General features: G+C 39.9%; 1 protein-coding gene across 16 annotated transcripts in view; it reads left to right on the top strand.

The window, feature by feature from the left end:
* kirrel3b (kirre like nephrin family adhesion molecule 3b) overlaps nucleotides 1–23,363 on the top strand; it is a 216,984-nt gene that overhangs the window by 158,829 nt on the left and 34,792 nt on the right. For 11 of the 16 annotated variants that reach the window (XM_054742841.2, XM_054742848.2, XM_054742842.2 and 8 more), the window contains 2 exons: nucleotides 6,684–6,853; nucleotides 15,371–15,521. In XM_054742841.2, coding sequence (XP_054598816.1) covers nucleotides 6,684–6,853; nucleotides 15,371–15,521 — 321 coding nt within the window. The remainder of the gene's footprint in view (nucleotides 1–6,683; nucleotides 6,854–15,370; nucleotides 15,522–23,363) is intronic. The other 5 variants (XM_054742843.2, XM_054742855.2, XM_054742846.2 and 2 more) reach the window with 1 other exon arrangement.

The raw sequence follows: 23,363 nt of genomic DNA on the forward strand, positions 1-23,363 counted from the left end.
ACATGAAGAGAAGAAAAAAAATCGTTTTTAATTACTTCTTTCTTTCTTTCTTTCTTTCTTTCTTTCTTTCCAAGTCACTTTTGCCGCTTCAGTGGATGTTGGATTATTGAACGAAACTTCAGATTTCTTTAGTTGATGAACGCTTTCATCTGTCAGGAAATGTAATACAAATAACTTTCACTGCCATCATCATTATTAGCGTCTCCCGTGTCCTTGATGTTAAAGGAATTATTATTCTCTATTGAAGGTGGACAATGAGGGGATAGGATAAATGAGCAAATCTTAAACCACTAGATGGATTTTAGAGCCACTGTCATTGCAAGTGCTGCATCTGGAACATATTCATTTTGATATAACTCCAGTTCCAGATGGCCGTCACAATGAATCGAAAGTTGAATACGATTAGCAGCCAGTTTGACTGATTTCTAGCTAAAATGTGTTATGTTACTGTCAGTTATTCACAGCACGAACACTGAGAGCCAACTGATTGATTGAGATCTTGGTTTCAGATTCGCCGTTAGAGTCAATCCTCTAGCAGGGTACCTCATGAACCACAAGATGGGTTTCAATGAAACACGGTTGTCATCACTTAGTTTAATGTTAAACCTTTAGCGTAAAATCAATTCAAGGTATCTGCTGCAGTCAGCTGACCTTAGAAAACACAAAACAGATCATTTTACAGTCAGTTTTGGACACATTGAAGTAAGGTGTGGTGTCACACAGGCTAAAGGTCAACCCAAGTACAGACTCCAATTAATGTTGGAGTCTAACCTTTTTCAAGATGTTAAAGGAACCTTAGCAGTTACTAAAATCCGGCCATCCCTCATTCGGTCACACAAATGTAAGCAACAGTTTAATGTGGAAGCAATTCATCTTAGACTGAGAGACCATCTAAAGGCTCAGAAACCCTTTGCAGGTGTTATGGATTCATTAGCTGATTAGAGTGTGACACTTTGAGAATAATGAATCTTTTCACAAAATTCTAATTGAGGATTTGAATTTGGGGTTTCTATAAGCTGTAAGCCATAATCATCACAATTATAACACATAAAGGCTTGAAATATCTGACTTTACATGTAACAAGTCTGTCTCATATATTAGCTTCACCTTTTAAGTTGAATTCCTGAAAAAAAGAGCTTTTACACCATATTCTTATTTTTGGAGTTTCACCTGTATACATACAAACTTTAGTGGTAAAAGATTTGATGGCATTCATGGTGTAACTTTCATAATTTCACAAAAAATAGCTAGAATTTCATAATGCTTTCAGATCAAATCAGTTGTATTTATAAAGTACATTTAAGAACAACCAATGTGGATGGAAGTGTTGAACAAAAAACCAAAACTATATCAATGAAACATGAAAATTATGAATCAGATTAAGCAATAAAAGTAAAAAAAATAACAGATTAACTAATCATTTCAGTTAAAATCCTTAACCTGGTGGACACTATGCATGCTGTCCCAAAACTCTATACTTTTCATTCTTTATCAGTGCTTCCCAAATAGAAGACAGTTTTTCTAAGGGCCTTTTCAAGTGGCAGCACACTGAACTTTAAACACAGTGAAGGAAACACAAACCCAAAAGGTGAAGGTAGAAGCAGCAGAGCGAATACCGCATCTGCAGTCGTGCTCACCGTTTATCCTCAGTACTTTACTGGCAGTCGGCCCCTCCACCTTCAGAAAGACTTGACCTTAAACTGGACCTGCACCCTGATCCGACCGTCTTAACAGTCATGAAGCTTAACCAGGCATTAAATCTTCTTGCAAAACTTGAAACCAAAGCTCTAATGAAGCATGTAGTTACTTAAAGTTCATTAGTAGTGCCATTTCTGATGCTAGCACCATGTACTGATGGAAAAGTGTTAACATGAGTGAAGGAGGAACACATCTGCAAAGTGAAAGAGGAAAACGCTTGTGATCTCACCTTCCCTAAGAGCTTTTGAACAGCTTGAGCAATAACGGGAAAATCACCTCACTTGAATGTGCGGCATTCAGGTCTGAGTCCTATCAGTCAAAGGCTGTCAGACTCCCCTATCTAATCTTCGCCTCTCCATATAAAACCTTTTATAGGTGCCTTATATGCTTGACATTTAATTAATGTTTCAGTCATGTGTGCAGGAGAGTGCTGACAGCGAGCCAATAACACTGGATCTTGGAAATCAACTGTCATGAACTGAGTTTGACTCTTTTCCCCGTCTCAGTCCTGGCTCATAATGCTGTTCACATGCTCCCTGTCTTATTTGCATATCATGCTGTGGCTCCACTCTCAACATAAGAACAACTTGATGTGAACCTCCTGACCTTGTTTCCAGTTGATGATGAGGGAACAGGAGGTGACCATGTTCTCACAGAGATTCTTCCTTACTTGCCTACATCAGCACACTTACTGGTACGAGCTGATCGCGTTGACCTGGGATTCCTCCACCTCTCCCACCCCTCTGCATATTAATGAAGAGAAGATGAAAGGGAGCCAGACAGAATTAACGCTGCCTCTCCAACTCAAGCACATATAGGAACCAGCAAATCCGAGCTGTCTTTGAAATGGCACATTCACAGGTCCAGCTGGCCAAAGTTGGAGTAGTCTGGTCTAGTCAGAGTACAGACTTTAGTGTTCCCACGCAGGTCTGATTCAGTCATTAGTCACCGTAAAACTGCGGTACTGATGAGTGTGTTTTATGATCATTCCATCGAGGAAACATTTCCCATCGTTTTAATCAATAGTGTTGTGCAAGGTAAACACATTATTCATAACAGCAGAAGACTGAAATGCCGCCTCCATCCACTAATCAACTGCAACATGAGGACAAAAACATGCTGATGTTTGACAAAGATCTGCTTTGCTTCATGTGAAATCAGATTATACCTTTTCATTTTAGAATGAATCTAAAGCTTCCTCTCAGAGAGGAAGGGCAGGTGAGTTTAAGGATCCTCACAATATCATTTTTTTTTTCAAACTGGCAAAGCTATGAGGGATTGTGCTCAGTTTTTCAATTCAATTCAAGTTTATATATATATAGCAAGCCGTCTCAAGGCACTTCACAGAGTAAACATTCCAATACAGGTCAGTTCATTAAGACAAACAGTAAAAGGTTTCCTATATGAGGAACCCAGCAATTTGCATCAAGTCACTGACTAGTGTCAGTGACTTTACAGCAATCCTCATAGCAAGCATGTGGCGACAGTGGAAAGGAAAACTCCCTTTTAACAGGAAGAAACCTCCAGAGGATCCTGGCTCAATATAAGCAGCCATCCACCACGACTCACTGGGGATCGAGAAGGCAAAGCACACACACACACACACACACACACACACACACACACACACACACACCAAGTAATGTGTCTATAGTTATATTGTGATTTCTTAGTAAATATTCTAGTTGGTGAGAGATAAACTTTATTGTATTTATCCTAGTGGATCTATAATTAAACGGGTAAACTAGCAGTAGCACATCCAACGTCAAAGACAGTAAAATGTTATTATCAGGAGAGGGAGAATGTTTAAGTGGTTAGCAGCAGGCTGCAAGCTGATGGCCCCCTCCATGAGGCTACCACAGCTCAGCAGAACACCATTGTAGCTTCTTCTGGGGAGAAAAATGTCACAATCCGTCCTGTCTCCCCAGTTTCTGTTCAGTCCTGTGTCATGTTAATTACTCCCACCTGCCTCTCGTCTCCCAGTCACTCAAGATCCCAGCTCCTCATGCATTTAAACCCTCACCTGCACGTGACAAAACACACTTAGAGAAAAAATAAAGTTAACAGCAGAAATTGTAGGAAATAATGCAATGAAGAAATAAATTGTAGAAGAAAGTAGTAGAGTGTGGAAAGTGCTTCGTGTGTCCTCCAGCAGTCGAAGCCTATAGCAGCATAACTACAGAGATAACTCTGGATAACCTCGCCTTTTAGATGGAGGCATGATGGAGGCAGGGCAAGGGAGAGCCGTCTTTTTATCTGCGCACCCAGGTCCACCCACTTTGTACCAGGGCCCACACTCACAGGACTTCCTTAAAAAAATGTATATTTTATTTTGGAAGGGTGTCCTTTCAGGCCATCATACAATAAAATGAAATAGGAGCAACATTTAAATTAACAGTATCTTCTGATATATAATCATCCTGACCACAGCATTTCAGCATGCTGTCAATAACTAACGCTGAGTAGAGTAGGGCCATTTCTCGGAATCCAAGTACATAAGTATGCTGGTGTGTATTTGACCAGAATGTACAGCAGAATGTCGGTTCTACCGAGTGTGGGAGTACAAAGACGGGGTTTGGAACAGAACTGTATTTTATATCATGGGAACAAACGCTGCTTCTATCTACAGTAAAAAAAGACCTAAAATAAAAACAAATGGGCTGCGCTGGTTTTATTCTGATAAAGGTTTAGCTAATTACTATTTTGTGATATCGTGAAAAGTGAAAAATATATAAATAAAGTATATAAATAAACTTGAATTGAATTGAATTGTAAAGTACTTGGGCCAGTGTTGTTGACATTTCACAAGTGCGCCAGTACACAAGTTCAGACATGTACGCATATTGAGAAACGCCCAAGATTTCTGCAGACCCACATCTTAATAAAATGGTGTTCTACTTGTGAATAAGCACCAAGGTGAACAAAAATGTAAATCTGTGCTTGACTTCATGCAAATCCGTCTTGCATACACATAGTCATTTCAGCCCAGATGGGAAACTGCTAAATTAGCTTCTAATGACAATTAAATCTGATTATGAACAAGTAGTTACCCAAGCTACAGCTCAACCACATCCTGACAACTAACATTCATCACATTTCAGTATGAGAATCCTTTTAGTAAAAACTTGATGAGATACTCAAGAGTTTCTTTCTTTTCATCTCAGGAATCGGCGGTAGATGGAAATAATGTGCTAGCCATGAACGTGAAAGCTGTGGCTTATTGTTAAATGCATATTTAAAGTAAATTCAATTATCTATTAGTTTATGGAATTTTTGTCATTCATTATCTTCAAACACTAGCTTCAATGTCTTTCAGCTTTTTAATTATTGCGCCATGAATTTGCTCTGCACAATCCAATACTTCAGCTTTTATGTGTTATACGAGTGCTTTTATCCTTGTTTTCATTAAATCTACAAACACGGCCCAAATTACATTTTCTCTCCTCCATCTCAGGTAAGTTTGACAGCAGATATAAAACCCATAACAACCTTCTCCCCTATGGTGATGCTATTGCAAGGGAATATGGCAGCTGCCTGCAGCCTTTGATTTCATCTTGCCCCAGATCTGCATTGTAATGAGAACTCGGGTCAATCAATAATTCACAGCAGTCTCACTTAGGAAAAAGAAAATACCAAAGGAAGAAAAAAACAGATCAGCTCATGGGTGAAACAGGAACGGGACTTTGATCTGTGCCATTAGACGCACACATACAGATGCTCTCTCTGTTGTATTTGTCAACATCGAGAGACGCAGAGGAAAGAAACGTACCTGTACACGTCTGATCAAGGTTAAGTATTTGACTGACTTACATTCAACTATGACATGTACTTTATATGTCCCTGTGTGTATGTGTGAGAGAGTGTGTGTGTGTATGTCGACTCCAAGTTTAGAGTTGAAAGAATTGATTCTTATTTGAAAAATCATGCTGTGAGTTTGGCTTTTTTGTGCCTCAAAGTGCTGCATTTTTCCCTCTTTCGAATAAATATAGTTCTCACTGAAACATCACCATTATATATGAACATGCTGAGAAAAGCTGTGAGTTTTATTTGTCTGAAAACACAGAAACCATGCTAAACAGTGACATGGGTACATGAAACAATATTTTGAGAGCTGGTATGCTACTACATATTAAAAGAGGACAAAATAGTTTTAGTTTTTTTCAAATTTGTAACTGTTAAGTGGCTGCATGGTGGCGCAGTGGTTAGCACTGTTGCCTCGCAGCACGAAGGTCGCAGGTTCAAAAACTTGCCTTTCTGCGTGGAGTTGCGTGTTCTCCCCATGCATGCGTGGGTTTCCTCCGGGTACTCCGGTTTCCCCCACACATCACAACATGCCCTACAGGTTATAAAAATAAAAATAAAAACTTGTACGTCGCTTTGGATAAAAGCGTCTGCGAAATGAATAAACATAAACATAAACATAAGTCATTTATAAATGTAATTGGATTGTAATCTGGTACTGATAGCCATCGTATGCCTATGCACATTTTATACCAGGAACTAATGGCATTATTGTCATTTCGGTCTAATCTTAAGAGTGTTAGCTGTGAGAGTTTTAGTTGTCGACTCTCTCAATGTATTGCTCACTCATTTTCTCACAGAGACAATAAAGCCACACATTCCCTTTTGCAGACCCAGGGACAATTCAGCCAATAATTTTAACAAACATATTTTTGGTCTGTGGGAGTAAATCAGAGTACCTGGAGAATACCTGCACATGCAAACGTGCAAGTTTTCTTGCAGAAAGGCTGCAGACAAGATTGGAACTTGCAATCTTCTCAATGCATGACAACAGTGCTTTCATCTGCTCCACCATGCTGCCCACTTGCAGCTCAATATCTGCAACATTTACTGTAGTTATCAGTCTTGTTGAATAATGCCGAGTAAAAAGTGTTAATCCAACAGTTGTTTTGAGTCAGTGGTTAATGAGATTTTCTGTTTCTCACACCACTCATCTTTTATTTTCTCTTTTTATACGTCCACAGTTCCCCCAGATGACCCCGTCATCAGTGGGGCGCCAGTGGTGAGTTTACGAGCTGGTGACCCTCTCAATCTGACCTGCCACGCTGATAACGCCAAACCTGCAGCCTCCATCATCTGGATCCGTAACGAAGAGGTCCTTAACGGGGCCATGTACTCCAAGGTAAGCTCAGAGGTGTGTGTCATCATCAGGTACGTATAGGTGGCTGGAGAGGGTGGTGAGACTTTGCAGTGTGCTTGAACTTCCCTTAAGTTTAATAATGTTTTTCATCTACTTATGTTGTAGAAGTAAATTAGCCTGGATAGCCATCCTGTACGTGTAAATGTATAGTCCGGCCACAAACTATGAACAGAGCTCAGTCATGGGGTGGACTCTACGGTTGCCTTTGAAATTGTCTCTGCACACATTTAGACAGCGCTAGGACCAATCAGAGCAACAAAACAACATGACAAATTCAAAGCAACATAATTCAGTCAACAGGGCAGTCCTCCATCTTTTTTCTAAAAGTGTTAGGGGTTAAGAAATTGAGCTGACATACCTGATGCTGCAGTCTGCCTCCAGCACCTTTCCTGCAACTTTTAGGTCATGAACACAGCTGATTTGTTTAATTTAGTGATGACTGACTCCTGTAGACACTAAGGAAGGCTGGGGAGACATTTCACCAGTTAGATTAGGGTCCTAAAAAGACCACCGCACAACGAGAAGATAGATTTTGCTTTTGGTTCTAAAAATGAACACTAGGTGGAGCTAAAAGAAAGCCAAAATTGCCTAGTTCCCCTTTTAAAAGTCTCTGAAATACAATAAAACTGTGCAAACACAACAGTAAATACACTATCTTGGACCAGATATGTGACTGTAATGGTGGCAGGACACCCCAGAAAGCTCTACACCCTCTGTTGTCCTGGTGGGGAACCGCTTTGCAGCATTCCCCAGATGATGGAGAAGTCTGAAGAGAAAACATCTCTGCCAATGTGTGTGTGCGACTCCGCACTCAAGCTGACGGAGATGTATAAATGAGGCTTAAGCCTTCCCAACGCACTGTGCACTGTGATTGGCCAATGCCATTGGAAGATGAGCTGAGACTACAATAAAGCGTGGCTCGACTGATCTGCAGAGTAAACGTTTTTGCTGCTGCTGCTACGGATTGCCTAGATTTCTAGGCTAGAAGTAAACATGTTTCCAACAAATCCCTTTGCCGTAGAACACTCTAGCACAGCATGAAGTGCTTTTGAAATATTTAGGATTTTGCCCCCATCACTTGTGGGTGTTTGTCAGCCTTCAGATTACTTTCTGAAATGATACTCCTTAGAAGAAACGGTGTGTTTTGATTTTTTACAATGAAAAGCAACCCCCCCCCCCCCCCTTCTCTCTCTCTGGTATACAAATCAAGCAAGACAAGCAGGGCAGGAAGCTATCAATAACTTTGCTCCGCTTTCTAGTGTTTTGATTTCCATCTTATCCCTTTGACCCATCAGAGTCAACATTAAGATATTGGATGCAGGGTTCTTCCTAGAGATGATGTGGTGTCATTCTCCATGACAGATTGTCCTCCCACTTCTGGTGTTGCTACACACAATTATCATGTTCTGGTCAGTTGAATACATTTACCATTGAATGGTGCCATCCTCAAGTCTAATCACCCATTTAAATCTGTTATTTTGGTTTAAACAAAGCACATAAACAGAAAGGGCACTTAAGAGCACCAGCACCGCCCCAGCCTTCCCTCTCCCTCTCTGTGCTGCCTCATCCCATTATTGGCTTTTTTCAAAGAGCGGATAAATGCCATTGATTGGGCTGAGGTACGGCACCAGGCACTTTTGAATAAAGTGATTGCTGGAGGTGCTGTTTGCTAATGGTAGGCGGAGAGTGTCCTTTCCTACCTTCACATCCTCAGAGTGAAGGCTGACATGAAGACATTCAGGACCAGTAGGTGAAGGATGCTCACACGCTCCCACTGAGCTCACAGGGCTTTCTCCCCTCTTAGCTCTATTGCTCAACATTAAAAGGCAATGGGTTCAATTAAAGAAAGATGACTTTTTGGGGGTCTGTGGAGCAGCAAGGGGGACATTCTGCAAGCATAATCATCTGCTCTGATGGTCTTCTACCTTCCCATCGATGAAGAGGTCTAATGTGAGCAGATGTGGTGGAGGATTCACTGAGATGGCTTTCCTGATGGTGTCACATGTAATGATAGTTCTGACCCTAAGATAATTTCCCGCCACTGGCATCAGAAACCTTGTCTCTGTGACCTGGTAGTAGACTTTATTTACAGAAATAGTGATTAAGGGCAGAGTAAAAGTTACCATTTGGAAGAAATGTGTGTTAGTTTAAAGCACATTAAAGGGTTGCCACATTAGTGAGGGCAGGAAATAACTGCACAGTGCAAGAGAGGGGCCTCACTATACAATTAAGATGAAGAAGAGGATCCCATTAGAAATCAAGGCTGTTCCTGTAAGACCGCTCTGACAGAATAAATCAGTAGTTACAGAGTTTTTATTCTCAATGTGCTAAAAATGTTCAACGGCTTTAATGGCAAAGTAAGAGGAAACATTCTTGCTACCAAAGTAATTTCAGAAAATAAAAGCTGATCATTTTATGGTTCATGTTTGCTCATAGGAATCAGAGAGGACCATCACCGTCTCCTGGCTTTGCTGCAAAGTCATGCCAGAGTTACCGCTGCTAAAACTGTTTATATGAATGTGGTTGTTTTTAAGCTAAAAAGCAGCAATCTTGCTTATTTTATTTACTTATTGTTTCATTTTAACTTCCTGCGAAGTGCCCTTGGCAGCAACATTTCCTTAACATATCATTTCACCATTAGGACTTTGGTGATTTTTATATTTTTATTAGTTATCAGTTCTATTTTTCTCTTGAGATATCCTACAAAGATGGAAATATATATTATGTTAATTAAAGACCTAGGTCTAATGTTGTACGTCAAAAGTGTCTTTACTTTCAGTGGTAAATGTTTTCTTTTAATAGATTCAACTGATTTTTGCATTGTAATTAAACCTAAACTGTTTATCGTCACTCGAGACATCGGCAAATTGTTTTCAGTGATCTGCTACAATTGATTCTTTGACATAAAAAAAAAAAGCTAGTTAAATATATTTAGTCTTCTGCATGAAAAAAAATATTGTCTAATTATAAAGCAGTTACAGTATCTGTTTTAAGTAAAGGGGACCTGGTGTGCAGAATTATAAATGGCTGATTTGAGAAATGTTTTATTTCCAAACCTTGGGTGATCTCAGACGGTGACTTTGGCCTTTTTCTTTATGCAGGTCACGTCACTTCACAACATCATTCCTTAAAGTTTCTGAATTTGTTCTATTTTATGTGGCTTTGGCAAATGAAAGAAAAAATAAAATTCTGTGTGGCTTTCCAATTACAAGTTAGATGTCATGTCATCAGAATAGAATTATTATGCAAAACTATTCAGACACATTAGCAAAAAAAATTATGTTGTTGGCCAAAAATAATTGAACATGTATAAATGAATCAGCAGCACCATTAATAAAAAATAAACCCAAGAGCCATTGAGCGTAAACAGAGCTAACGGTAAATGAGTGTGACTAAACATGTCAGGTAGGATTTAAAGGACTCTCTCTACAAACAAGTTTTAAACGATTAAGTTTTTCATCAGAATTTATTGGTATTCTAACTCTCCTGCAGAAATGAGAGTGAGATGTAATTTTGAAATTTGCTAAGAGACATTTATTTTTGGAACATAACTCTCATTCTAGTCATTGTTGTAAATATATTTGTAACTTGTTGTACATGCACTAAATGCACAACATTTAGATTCTGGAAAGTTTTCTCTTTCTTTGTTAAATCAGATTTTGCCATGCCAAAATATATACAGGTCCTTCTAAAAAAATTAGTTTATTGTGATAAAGCTCATTATTGTCTGTAATGTACTGATAAACATTTGACTTTCATATATATTAGATTCATTACACACAACTGAAGTAGTTCAAGCCTTGCATTGTTTCTAATATTGATGATTTAGGCGTACAGCTCATGAAAACCCAAAATTCCTATCTCAAAAAATTTGCATATTTCATCCGACCAATAAAAGAAAAGTGTTTTTAAGACAAAAATAGTCAACCTTCAAATAATTATGTTCAGTTATGCACTCAATACTTGGTTGAGAATCCTTTTGCAGAAGTGACTGCTTCAATGCGGCGTGGCATGGAGGCAATCAGCCTGTGGCACTGCTGAGGTGTTATGGAGGCCCAGGATGCTTCGATAGCAGCCTTAAGCTCATCCAGAGTGTTGGGTCTTGCGTCTCCCAACTTTCTCTTCAGAATATCCCACAGATTCTCTCTGGGGTTCAGGTCAGGAGAGTTGGCAGGGCAATTGAGCACAGTAATACCATGGTCAGTAAACCATTTACCAGTGGTTTTGGCACTGTGAGCAGGTACCAGGTCGTGCTGAAAAATGAAATCTTCATCTCCATAAAGCTTTTCAGCAGATGGAAACATGAAGTGCTCCAAAATCTCCTGATAGCTAGCTGCATTGACCCTGCCCTTGATAAAACACAGTGGACCAACACCAGCAGCTGACATGGCACCCCAGACCATCACTGACTGTGGGTACTTGACGCTGGACTTCAGGCATTTTGGCATTTCCCTCTGCCCAGTCTTCCTCCAGACTCTGACACCTTGATTTCCAAATGACATGCAAAATTTGCTTTTGTCCGAAAAAAGTACTTTGGACGACTGAGCAACCATTGCTGCTTCTCTGAAGCCCAGGTCAGGCGCTTCTGCCACTGTTTCTGGTTCTAAGGTGGCTTGACCTGGAGACTGCGGCACCTGTAGCCCATTTCCTGCACACGCCTGTACACGGTGGCTCTGGATGTTTCTACTCCAGACTCAGTCCACTGCTTCTGCAGGTCCCCCAAGGTCTGGAATCGGTCCTTCTCTACAATCTTCCTCAGGGTCCGGTCACCTGTTTTCGTTGTGCAGCGTTTTCTGCCACACTTTTTCCTTCCCACAGACATCCCACTGAGGTGCCTTGATACAGCACTCTGGGAACAGCCTATTTGTTCAGAAATTTCTTTCTGTGTCTTACCCTCTTGCTTGAGGGTGTCAGTGATGGCCTTCTGGACAGCAGTCAGGTCGGCAGTCTTACCCATGACTGCGGTTTTGAGTAATGAACCAGGCTGGGAGTTTTTAAAAGCCTCAGGAATCTTTTGCAGGTGTTTAGAGTTAATTAGTTGATTCAGATGATTAGGTTAATAGCTCGTTTAGAGAACCTTTTCTTGATATGCAACATTTTTGAGATAGGAATTTTGGGTTTCCACGAGCTGTGTGCCAAAATCATCAATATTAGAAACAATAAAAGGCTTGAACTACTTCAGTTGTGTGTAATGAATCTAATATATATGAAAGTCTAATGTTTATCAGTACATTACAGAGAATAATAAACTTTATCACAATATGCTAATTTTTTTAGAAGGACACACACACACACACACACATATATATATATATATATATATATATATATATATATATATATATATATATATAACAAGTTTGTTGTTTTGTCCAAACATGGCTATTTTAGCTCTGAGATCTCTTTACGTAAGCTTCTGGCTGTATATCAAACAATTATCAATTTGTGATGTGAAAAGGGGTTGAATAGCGTGCCGCTGCCAGCTAGCCCCCTTTCTAAGATTAATGACTGCAGACAGGCCCAGAGCGATGAGGGAACCAATCCCGATTGTGTCACAAAGGATATTACATTGACATAGCCCGCATCTGACAGCTAATGCGTTCTGCTTTAGAAGTGACTCAAGCACAAATATGAATTTCATCACATGGCTCTTCACATACAAAAGAGGCTCCACAGAGCATTGGATCTATAATGTTATTTTCCTTCTAAGCAGTCTATAGAGCAAGAAAAAAAAACCTGTACATTTCCCACCTCTGAGGTAAAGATTCTCTAATTTTATTTTCACTCAGGAAGTACGTCGAGGTGCTGGAACTACAAAGTGATGAGCTGAAAAGATTTCTGGTAAAATGTCATTTTACAAGTTCGTTGACCTGAGTTTGAGAGAAAGGTTTTCTTTTGTGGGAAGATGGCATATAGTCAGATCAGGGTTTTCTTAAATTAGAACCTTTGCATTAGAGGGAAAATAATGAGTGGATAATTATTACCTGTTTGTTCTTTGATAATGAGCCATGGGTTGAAAGGTAGTAGTACACGTCTATAATGCCTTGGTTAGCTGCCTGGAAAGTTTTGTGTGGGTAATGTGCAGTAGAAGTTACATTAAACTGTATTATTTTTATTCACGGTAGAAAACGGTCTAATGTGCTTCCCTGCCATGGTCGATGTGTATAAATACATCAGTTCAGTCTTTTCACTTCAAGGTCAGGTCCTGTCCCAGGAGGCTTGGAGCTAAAAGGTTCTATGCAGAGATCTTTGAGGTTGCTCTGGAAATCTGTTGGACTCACTCCTTCAGTGTTGGGTCCCTTCTTTGCGTGGCACCAACATTCCAAACCTCTCCATGCCCTCTTTCCGTCATTGTAATATCTCAAGCCTCTGGAGTTCCTTACTTGATCTTAAAGGTACTTGATGAGAGAGCAAAGCAGGAATGAGATCCTGTGGTCAAATGTAGGTATTTCAGTCCATTTTCAAAACAAACAAGTGACTTTCTCACTACCTTTCTGTGAGTTTCATGGTTGTTGGCTGGTATGAATCAATGCCAGAGAATTTGAGAGGACAATCGAAGATGATTCACACTCAACTAGTAAGTTGATAATTAGATTAATATATTTTAACCGTAATATTGAGTTGCTGGTTACTAAAACGTGAGATATTTTTAAACCTGACTATTTGCTCCTATTCACCGTTAGCATTGTTAGCTCAACATTAGTTTTTAGCCTTCTATTATATTAGAGCAAAACAAAAGGATGCCGTGGCTTCTTGGTGGTACAAGAAATATTTTATGAGCTGCTCCTTTTATGTGAAATGTGAAGCACTGGCTGGTGCAGACTTGAAAGCCCTGCAATCCCACAGATTGAAAACAGTGACTATGTCTGTCTTTGGCTTTTTTAAAGGAGAAAACTGACCTCCCCCCAGCAGACTGAGAAGGAAGTCTGTTTAAATCTAAACATCCTTCCAACATAATTAGGACAGAAGATGGGTTTGTGATTATTTCCATTGTAAAAATTGCACTTTTATGTACATTTAATATTGTTGTCACATCACAATGACCATCATCAGTTTGGAAGTCAGAATTATTTAGTCTGATGGTACCTTAAATGGCATTTGCCAAGCCTTATTAGTGGTTATCTGGCAATTGTAAGGTTGTGGTTCAATCTGAGCTTTTTCTTCTACATGTCGAAGTGTCCTAAACAAAATGTTGAACTCTCAAGCCCCAGACTTTTAAATGCATGTGTGTGTAAAAGGTTGGCTGTGTGGAGTGGTGAGAAGGTTGTACATAAATGATGACCATTTATCACCACTCTAATTGCTGTTTGGCTCCACCTTACTTGGCGGTGCTTCCCATTTGGACCATGTAGCCCACAGTTCCTACTCAGTAAAGATGTTGCTGCACATTATGCTAGCAACATGGCTTTCTTTGTTCTCTCAATCTCAAGTCCCACTCTTCTGTACTGGACTGTCTCAGGGGTAACTTAGTACATCACCCTGGGCTCTGTCTGGTGTGGTAAACCTCGACTTCTGCTCTGGTGCTGTCATCATCAGTACCTCTGTTTTCTGCCCTTCAATCAAGCCCTTGGAATCCACTTGTAGGAATACTAAATATCATCCACTTCCTCATGATTCCAGAGGTGTAGGTTATTTCAGGACTTATCTTTGGTAGTTATATATCTATCTATCTATCTATCTATCTATCTTTAAATATATATATATACATACACTGGAAAGCAGCATTGAGTCTGTTTCAAAGAGATGGCTCAGAAAGGCTGTTTGTCTTCGTGGTTGACCACTCCACCACTCCACTGCCCACACGATTTGTTCTGTGCAGTGACTTTGTTCTGTCCTGCAGTCTTTAACATAAACTCCTAGAGCCCTTCTCTGAGCGTTTGAGTCTGAGTGAGAGCTGCTGAGCGCTACCAACCGATTCCAGATGGCTTCTACAATGTAGAGCTCAGAGGATGAGCTCTGAAAAGAAGATTGATTTCCTTTGTGGAGTATGACAAGCCATGCACTGGAGCGCAGCTCTCCAGACACACAAAGGAAACACAGAAAATATATTTCAGATATGTTTTATTTATTTTGTTCATTTCCTATCAGCTTGCTTTGCAGTATAACTACAGGCCAGAATGTTCTGATGGGTTTTCTCTGTTTCCCCAAAGGAGCTCATGTGTGTATTCAGGACTTGCTTGCCATTTTTCCCTCTTTTTGACTGTTTTTCTTTGTTTTTGTATTTCAGACCTTCTTTCCCAGCACCTATGGATTAAAGTATTTGTCCTACCTCTTTTTTCTGATTTCATAGCTTAAATGGCTCAAATTCCCAACTTGAATTTGGTTCATTTGAAGCTACATTTCAACATCCCCTGGATTCAAAGTTTTTCAAAAGTTTAGAGTTTTCTGCCTGAAACCAAAATAGTTGGGCTTGTGTCAATAGGCGGTGAAACGGTTCAAGCACAACACTGCACATTAGAGACCAAACACTGTTGGCTTTCCTTCACTCTGTACTTCTTCTTCCCTCTTCAGACATTGCTCCGAGATGGCAGGAGAGAGAGCACCGTGAGCACGCTCTACCTTTCGCCTTCCAACATCGAGACAGGTCAGCAGATCATCTGTAAGGCCTCCAACAAGGCGGTACCCAACGGAAAAGAGACCAGCGTCATGATTGACATTCAACGTAAGATCCTGTCTCTTGTCTGCTAATATTTTCTGAAGGTTGTCTTTTAGGTTTAAATGTGTTGGTGAAAGAAATGAAGAAAAAAATTCTTGATGGAGGTGATTCAGTATCAGAGAGATTGCAGATTCATGAGGCGAGACACACGGCGAACACGCTCAAACAACGAAAAATATCTGTTGAGGCTTTAATTGGTATTTATAATTGGTTTCCTTTCTTTCTTGCATGCCATCGAGGTAAATCAATTTGTAATGCACAATTTTTTGGTTTATTATGATAAATATAAAAAGTTTCCATCCATCTAAAACGAACGAACGTTCCCTTTGTCTTCCATACCTGCTTGCCATGTAAGAGTATAAAATCTCCCCACCTCTTTTATTCCCTCCCTCATGCCATCAATCTCTTTGATGTGGACATCCACAATTTCCTTCCAAAATAGGCTAAGTAAGCCCAGCGTGTAAAACACATTCAGACTCAATTGTTAGGGAATGCATTTTTTTTATATTTTTGATCAAGAACTGCTCACAGTAAGAGAATGGTTCAGAACAATAGGATTTTGTATCACTTCCAGCCTCTTCAACACCATTAAGTATGACTAATAAAGCAGAAAATGCTATTTAGAGGACCATTATGACTGACGGCTCCATTCTTTTTATTATGCACATGGCTAGATGGGCGAATGGCACGAGCGGGCACAGCACAATCAGGCCAACTCAAGCGCGGGAGGAAAAATGATTAACAGTTGTTAGTGTTTGCAACCCTTGCAGTTTATGCTCTTCATTTCTCGTCGTGCAGTCAGAGAGGGAAGTCTGCCCACATGTAAACTGATTTGTCACCATGTATAATGATGTGTCTGTGATAAATGCTCGCCATCGTAACATCATCCCTGCTCAAGAATGTTTGATTTAATCCCGGAAAAAGAGGAAACGGGTGGCACGGATTGCCTAATTAGCATTCCGAAATGTCGTCTTTACACAATTAAAACTCCTGAAAACATTTTTCACAGTGTGAGATCAAAGCAAGTGACAGCAGAGACTAATTGTCGAGATCCAAACTGTCTCCCACAAGGCTAAGGCTCTCAGCTCCCTCCTCCTCCTCCCCCCACCCACCTTCAATGATTTGACAGGTAGTGTGCAGCAGAGTTCAGCGGAGCCTTCGGAGTTTGAACAGAGAAGAGGAGCTGCTCAAATGAAGCTGCCTCTGGAATGCAATATGCTACAAATGAGCGCTGATCTATCTGAGTTAGGTACCAATTTGTCTAATTTCAATGCAAGGTAATTTTATTAGATGGTCAGGCGCTCAACTCCAGCATCAGCAACATCTAGTTCTACAGGGCAGTTACAAGCAAATCCTAATAAACTATATTTATCTGAAAGCAATTGCTTTACAGCTGCTGCTTGGACAAACACTTGCATCTGCACAGACTCAAGATTCAAATCAGTCATGCTGAATTTACTAATCACATGAAAGAGCAAGATCTACTACACACTGTAAACTAAACATTCAGGGCCTGCCCCATCTTAGCTCGCGATGGGAAAGGCTGTTGTTTATTTAGCGTCCAGGAGCGAGTAGAGCAAGTCTTGGCTAGTAAAAGCTAACAGTTAGCATTAGCAACTCCACAACATGGTAGAACTCCTTCAGGATTCTGTTCTTTCTGGAGACAAAACATCAACATGGTAAAGCAAAAAGGGTCAGCGGCAGAATGAAACTAAATCCTGCTGTTTTCGGCTTTCCTCTCACCAGACTAACACACTTCCTGAAATAGGAGCGCCAGAGCTTTTTTTCATCACACACATTATCTCAAAAGGCATCCTTTCACACTAGAGACCACTGCAAATGTCACTAATCTAATCCATCAGAGGCGGTGCACCAAGTTGTGTTCTGATTTAGAGTGTTGTGTTAATTAACGGACATTAGTCCTTCAATGAACTACATAATGAAACAATTTCCAAATGATTTATCTCGTGGCATCCTAAATGGTGCACAAAGCCCTTTATCTCACTGTGCTGTGACTGCTGGTAACCAGTTGAAGACAAAAAACTGACGATGGCTTTTGGTACAAATGTAATATTTGTGCAACATACATTGTGCATTATTCTTCTGCAAACATCTCTGTTGCAATTTAGCTACATGTCCTAATTATCTGTAATTAATCTGTTTTATTAGCAATTTTGTTGTGCTTCAAGCACAAATGTGCTTCACTGGTTGGCTACTCTTTCAAAAGTCATCACATATTTTTCACACGTTTTAACTAACCTAACTAAATTAAGAAGGATTCCAAATGACTCGGCGACTATTTTCAGAAGACGTTTGTCTTGCAAATATTTTTGCACGTGTTTAAAACTCCAGCAGCTCAAGAGTGAGGGTCTTTTACTTGTGAGGAAATTTAGAGCCCTCAGATATTGTAATGCATTTTTTTCAAACTCCCGTGTATATGCCACTTGCAATTTGTCGCCTAGTGAGAGATGAACTTAGGTTTCAAAACCACTAACAACACACAGACTCCATTTGTAACTTGACCGGGTGCTTTCTATCGTTGGCTCATTTTGAACCTTGACCAAAGATCTAAGACACCACTTGAAAATAATCACCTGCTGCATTAGATGATCATCCCCATTAGTGCTCCAATCACAAACTGAAATTACTAGACATGTTCCCCTGATTTAAGAAGAGAACCTGAACGTACCTTCATATTCTAATCATGTCCTTTGCAGGAATTAATATGTTAAATACAGCAAAATAATAGTTATGATGATGGTGATGGTGATAATATTCATGTTAAAAATGATAATGAAAATAATTATTATTTGATAAAAAATTGATAATAAAAATATTAATAATAATAATGGCAGTAATGATAATAATATAATAAAACAATACATCATAATTAAATAATACATAATAATAATAATAAATATACTACTACTACTAATAATAATAATAATATTAACAATAATGTTGATCATCATGATGATTATAATAATGATAATAATAATAATAATAATTACAATAATGATAATAATGGTATGACACAATAAATAATATTAATAATAACAGTAATGATAATAATGTTGATGATAATTTTGAAGATAATAATAATGATCATCATGATGATTATAATAATGATAATGATAATATTAATGGTAATGGTGATAGTGATAATGAAAATGATAATAATGATAATGTTAATAATTATGACAATAATAATAATAATAATAATAATAATAACTACATTTCAAACTATGGAAAAAACATGTTCGGAGCTGAAGACACAGCCTCTGAACGTCTTTTAACTTCAGTGCTGTCTTAGTGAGACTTTCTAAGGAAAGCTAAAAGCCATCACGCTACTTATGTGGGAATCGTTCCTTCAGGAGCTTCCTGTCAGCCCGTGAAAGACACAAAACACTTGACAAGTGTGTCTCTGTAACAGTGCTTGGTGCTTTTCACCGCCACACCCATGCACATGTAAATATCCAACAAAACAGCTCAGTAATTTTATTGTTGGGACTTGTAAACTCCTCAGCCAGTTGCCGGTAAAGCATGGATATTTGGTACAATTAGTCCTCTTAAAGTTGGATTTTATTCGTTTATGACTAAAACTGGAAGTGACGATGCTGTTTGGTAAGGCTTTGTGCCGACAGGAGACGAGAAGGATCTTGAATGCTTAAATAAAACACATTGTGAATGCCTTCTGTTTTGCTGAAGTGCAATTTTTATCTCTACAGATTATCAGTGCAGAAATGATAATCTGCATTGCATGTTTGGATGTTAACCCATTAATAAATACTAATAATTTCCATACAAAGGGGCATCCTTTAGAAATAAACCATCATTCCGGTAAAGACAGATTATCTAAAAGGGAGAAAGCGTGGTTTTTGAAGCATGAGCTTCATGGCAGTCTCCTCTGTAAAAAGTAGGCACTGGTTTTATTGGATGAGCAGAGTCACAGAAGGCTGAGAGTGTCTGGGAGCAGGAGAAAGTCAATGCATCACGAGATGTGGAACAGATTTCTCCCTTTACTTATTGCAAGGTTTGTATTATTTAAGAAGTGTTCGCTGGGTTCATTCTGGCAAATTTTGTTAAACAATTTATGATTTAGCTCTGAATTGAAAGCGCACAGATGAAATTGATATTGATGCTTTCATCTCAATCTCAGTTAGACGACAAATGAACACATTTTCTCAAATCGTGTTGTGCTCCATAAAAATGTTGACAGTCCCCTCTGAGCTTTTAAAATCTTAGAATAAAGGCTTGTATAATCGAAATGTTAATTGAAACAATTAAAAGTTTCGTTTCTCTTTCTGACGTAAGCCTTTAACTTTGTCAGATTGTAATAATAGACAAAAACGTATTAAAATCTTCTCCTTTTAGCTGCTCTTTGTTTTCTATTCCACCCACTTCTGTCCTCAGGAGCCCTTTTTTTAACTTCATCCAAACAAGTTTAATCTAAACACATTTCTGCAAGCTGCTCGACAGCTTAAATCAGTCTAAAACCCAATGCATTAAACAGTATTTTCTTTTATCATTACTTTAATGCTCATGGTTTACATCCACGTCAGCATTTTCATCCCCACCCTAAGTTTATACAGACTTATCTGGCCAAGGTTTAGACAAATTAGCATCTAAATACAGTATGCACTGGCGATGTTGCCGAAATGAGAGGGATTTAGAGCCAACTGAGGTGATTCAGAGCCCTGGATAGACTGCTGACTTCAGTTGTCCATACCATTCCATTAGCCGACTGTAATTATTTGATAGCATATGGGTGGCTACCCCCTGATGCTGTTTCTTTTGCCTCCAGCATGTCTTCAAATGCATTACGCCGTTTGGACTTAAATCAGTAAAAACTTCCCTCACCGTCAGGATTTACCACTGCAAAGAAAATACGTTTGGGGGGCCAGCTTCATGTCTTGATAATTCCCACTCAGCATGCAATTTAAAATATTCCTCAATTATTTTCTAGTGCATCTGCAACTCTGTAGAGTATTGCCCCACATAGAAACGTGCTCTGAAATGAATGCACCTGGGACGGGCGAATCCAAGGTTCTCCGTGTGTTTACATTGCAAACAAGCTGAGCCATGTGGGGGGAAATGAACACCATTTGATGAGACTAATTAATAAAGACCGTGCACATGTGCAGTGAAGGGGAGGGTTGTTGGGAGCTCGCTCTGCCACCCTCTCCTCTTGTCTAATCAAGCAGATAATGGCATTTTTTTTCTGAAAGAGAACTTGAGAGTGTATGAAAGGGATTATTATAGGCACATTTTTTTTAATGAAAACTTTGAGCCCTTTGCACATATTTCGAAGCATATGTGCAACAAGGAACACATCTGCCTCAATAAACTGAGTCAATTCTGGTTTTAATGAAGTGAATTTCTTATGATCAATATGCTGGACCTCAGGTTGTTCTTCAGTATGTTCTCCCCTGAAGTATTCCTCTCAGCCAGCCGTGTGACAGCGTGGCCAGATTGCCGGGGTTATAATCCACAAGCGGATGGTCTACAAACAGCTTCTCAATCCTTCAGAGGCATTAGAAGCTTCTGGAGTTTGATGCCGGTCCTGCTGGAGAACAGCTGTGTACAGTGACCCAGAGAGGCTGGAAACTGAGCTTTAAGAAAGGCAAAAAAAAAAACAATTTGTACTGGCACAATCTGAGTAAAACAGAGGAGTTGGAAGATTGTTCCGAAAACACCATCTGGTCTCCACTTTGAACTAACCGATCAAAAGCTGTCGACCAAACTCTAACACCACCCTCCTCAGTTCATCTCGTTGTTTTCACTCGAGCTCCGATCACCGCTCCCCTTCATTCCCCCGTTACTCTTTGGGGGGTGCTCGTTTCGTGTGCCGTTACGTTGCCTCTGATTAGGGATGAGCGAGTACACCACTATCTGTATCTGTATCTGTTCAACCAACTAAATTATCTGTATCTGTGTCTGTACTCGAAATGGGCGTGGTATAACCCGTAAGTGGGCGTGGTTTAACCGGAAGTGGGTGTGGTTTACATCAATACATTATTTTAAGTCTGAAATTGATATGGAATGATCAGAAGTTGATATGTGTATCGTTTATTTGAAAACTATTTACAGAGCAGCCTCAGAATTGAGATTAAATATTTTTGATCACAATAGTAAAGAAACTATTACAGAACAAGTTTTTCAATAAAATCAGAACATTAATGTTTGAGTGCATGGATTAATACATCTGAGCTCATGCAGTAGGAACTAGGAAATATGAAATGCTAGAACCAGACACAACTTTATGTTTTTATTTTATTTTAATTTGATTAAACTGATTTTTTTTCTTAACGTTCTTGGCATTTTGCCTCACACAAAATTAAACAAAAAATGTTGATTAAGGTGTGTGTGTCTGAGAGAGACAGAGAGGGTGAGAGGGAGAGAGATGGAGTTAAAAAAATGAAAAACCCGACCGGAGTGGAGGTAGAGACACAGCACGTCAGCTCTGTCTTGTCAAATGTACCATGTCAGTTACGAAAAAAGTAACTTTAAATATTCAACCCAAAAAGAGGCGAGCTGAAGAAAACCTAGGGAAAACTGAAGAAACGTGAGCAACAGTGAAGCAACCACAGCGAGATCCGTTACTGTCTGTGTGTGTGCGTGGATGAGCCGGACGGACTGCGCTCCCGGCCGGCTAGAGAGTTTTGTGTGTAGGGAGGGGCGGGCGCTCTAAGTGACTGGCCAGTCACAGAGCGTGAAGACAGTCAGTTACCCAATGAGGATTTTCCTTCAGCACGATTACAGATATTTCTGAGGTTTACTCGTCTCATGCTCGTATTCGTCACAAATGCTTTATCCGTACCGGATACTCGTCTGAAACGAGTATCCGGCTCATCCCTACCTCTGATGCACTCACCAAACATCTCATGCATTAATACATCAAAGTATATCCTTCATTAGCTGGATGTCTATCATATCAGGGAGGTCAAAGGTCAGAAGTGGTTATACCCTGTGATTTTACACCCAGGGCCTTTTCAGACATTGACAGCTGTTTCTCCCATAGCTGTCTTTTAACACGTCTTCAGGAGACGGAAATATCAACAAATTAAATTCATCACAACATTACCGCTCGCTGAGAGGGACCGGGGCTTTTCTAAGGGAGGGCCAGTTCAGTACTTTCAAAAGATCATTGATTTTGTGGTCAGATTGACAGTAATGAGCGTTTGTGTCTTTAGAAGTCTCTTGGCAGCAGGAAGGTTCGCATGATTAAACAGCCCCTTATAGGTCGAGTTTTAGTGAAAATGGCTTCTGCGTGACACACACAACCCTCACATCTCCCTCCTGTCTTTTGATATCTGTCTGCATGCTTGCAGATTCCTTCAGAGTTTTCATTGCCACCTCCAGCACAACCAGACATGTTATTTTGCCCCTCAGGTTGCTTCTGCCTACCTTTTTTTCCCCACTCATTTAACTGCTCCCCAGTCCTACAACCACCTACCGAGTGGATAATACTGTTGCTCAAGGCACAGATGAGTTTCCTGTTTTATTACGATGCACGCCCTTGTTTCCTTTCATTTTTGCACAAACATGTTTCCGCACATGCAAATACCCCAGTTGGATGCCCAGTACCCAGGGACACTTGCTGGTTGACTTGTCCCCCAGCTTTTTCAGGATCCCCCCCCCCCCCAACCCCCCCCCCCCCCCCCCCAACGCCAATGTTGTTATTTTCTTTACTGGCCCGAGGAGACCTAGCACAGGTGGATTTCAAAGTAGTGGGGTGGTTGTTGAAGGTGGGGTGGGAGGGCAGTTGTCCTGGAGTGGAATATGTAGACTGATGGGGATGTAGCGCGTGAGTAGGGGAGGAATGTAGCACCTGGACCACCTCCTCTC

Source organism: Nothobranchius furzeri, chromosome 13, assembly GCF_043380555.1.
Source record: "Nothobranchius furzeri strain GRZ-AD chromosome 13, NfurGRZ-RIMD1, whole genome shotgun sequence".
In the NCBI taxonomy this organism is placed as follows: Eukaryota; Metazoa; Chordata; class Actinopteri; order Cyprinodontiformes; family Nothobranchiidae; genus Nothobranchius; species Nothobranchius furzeri.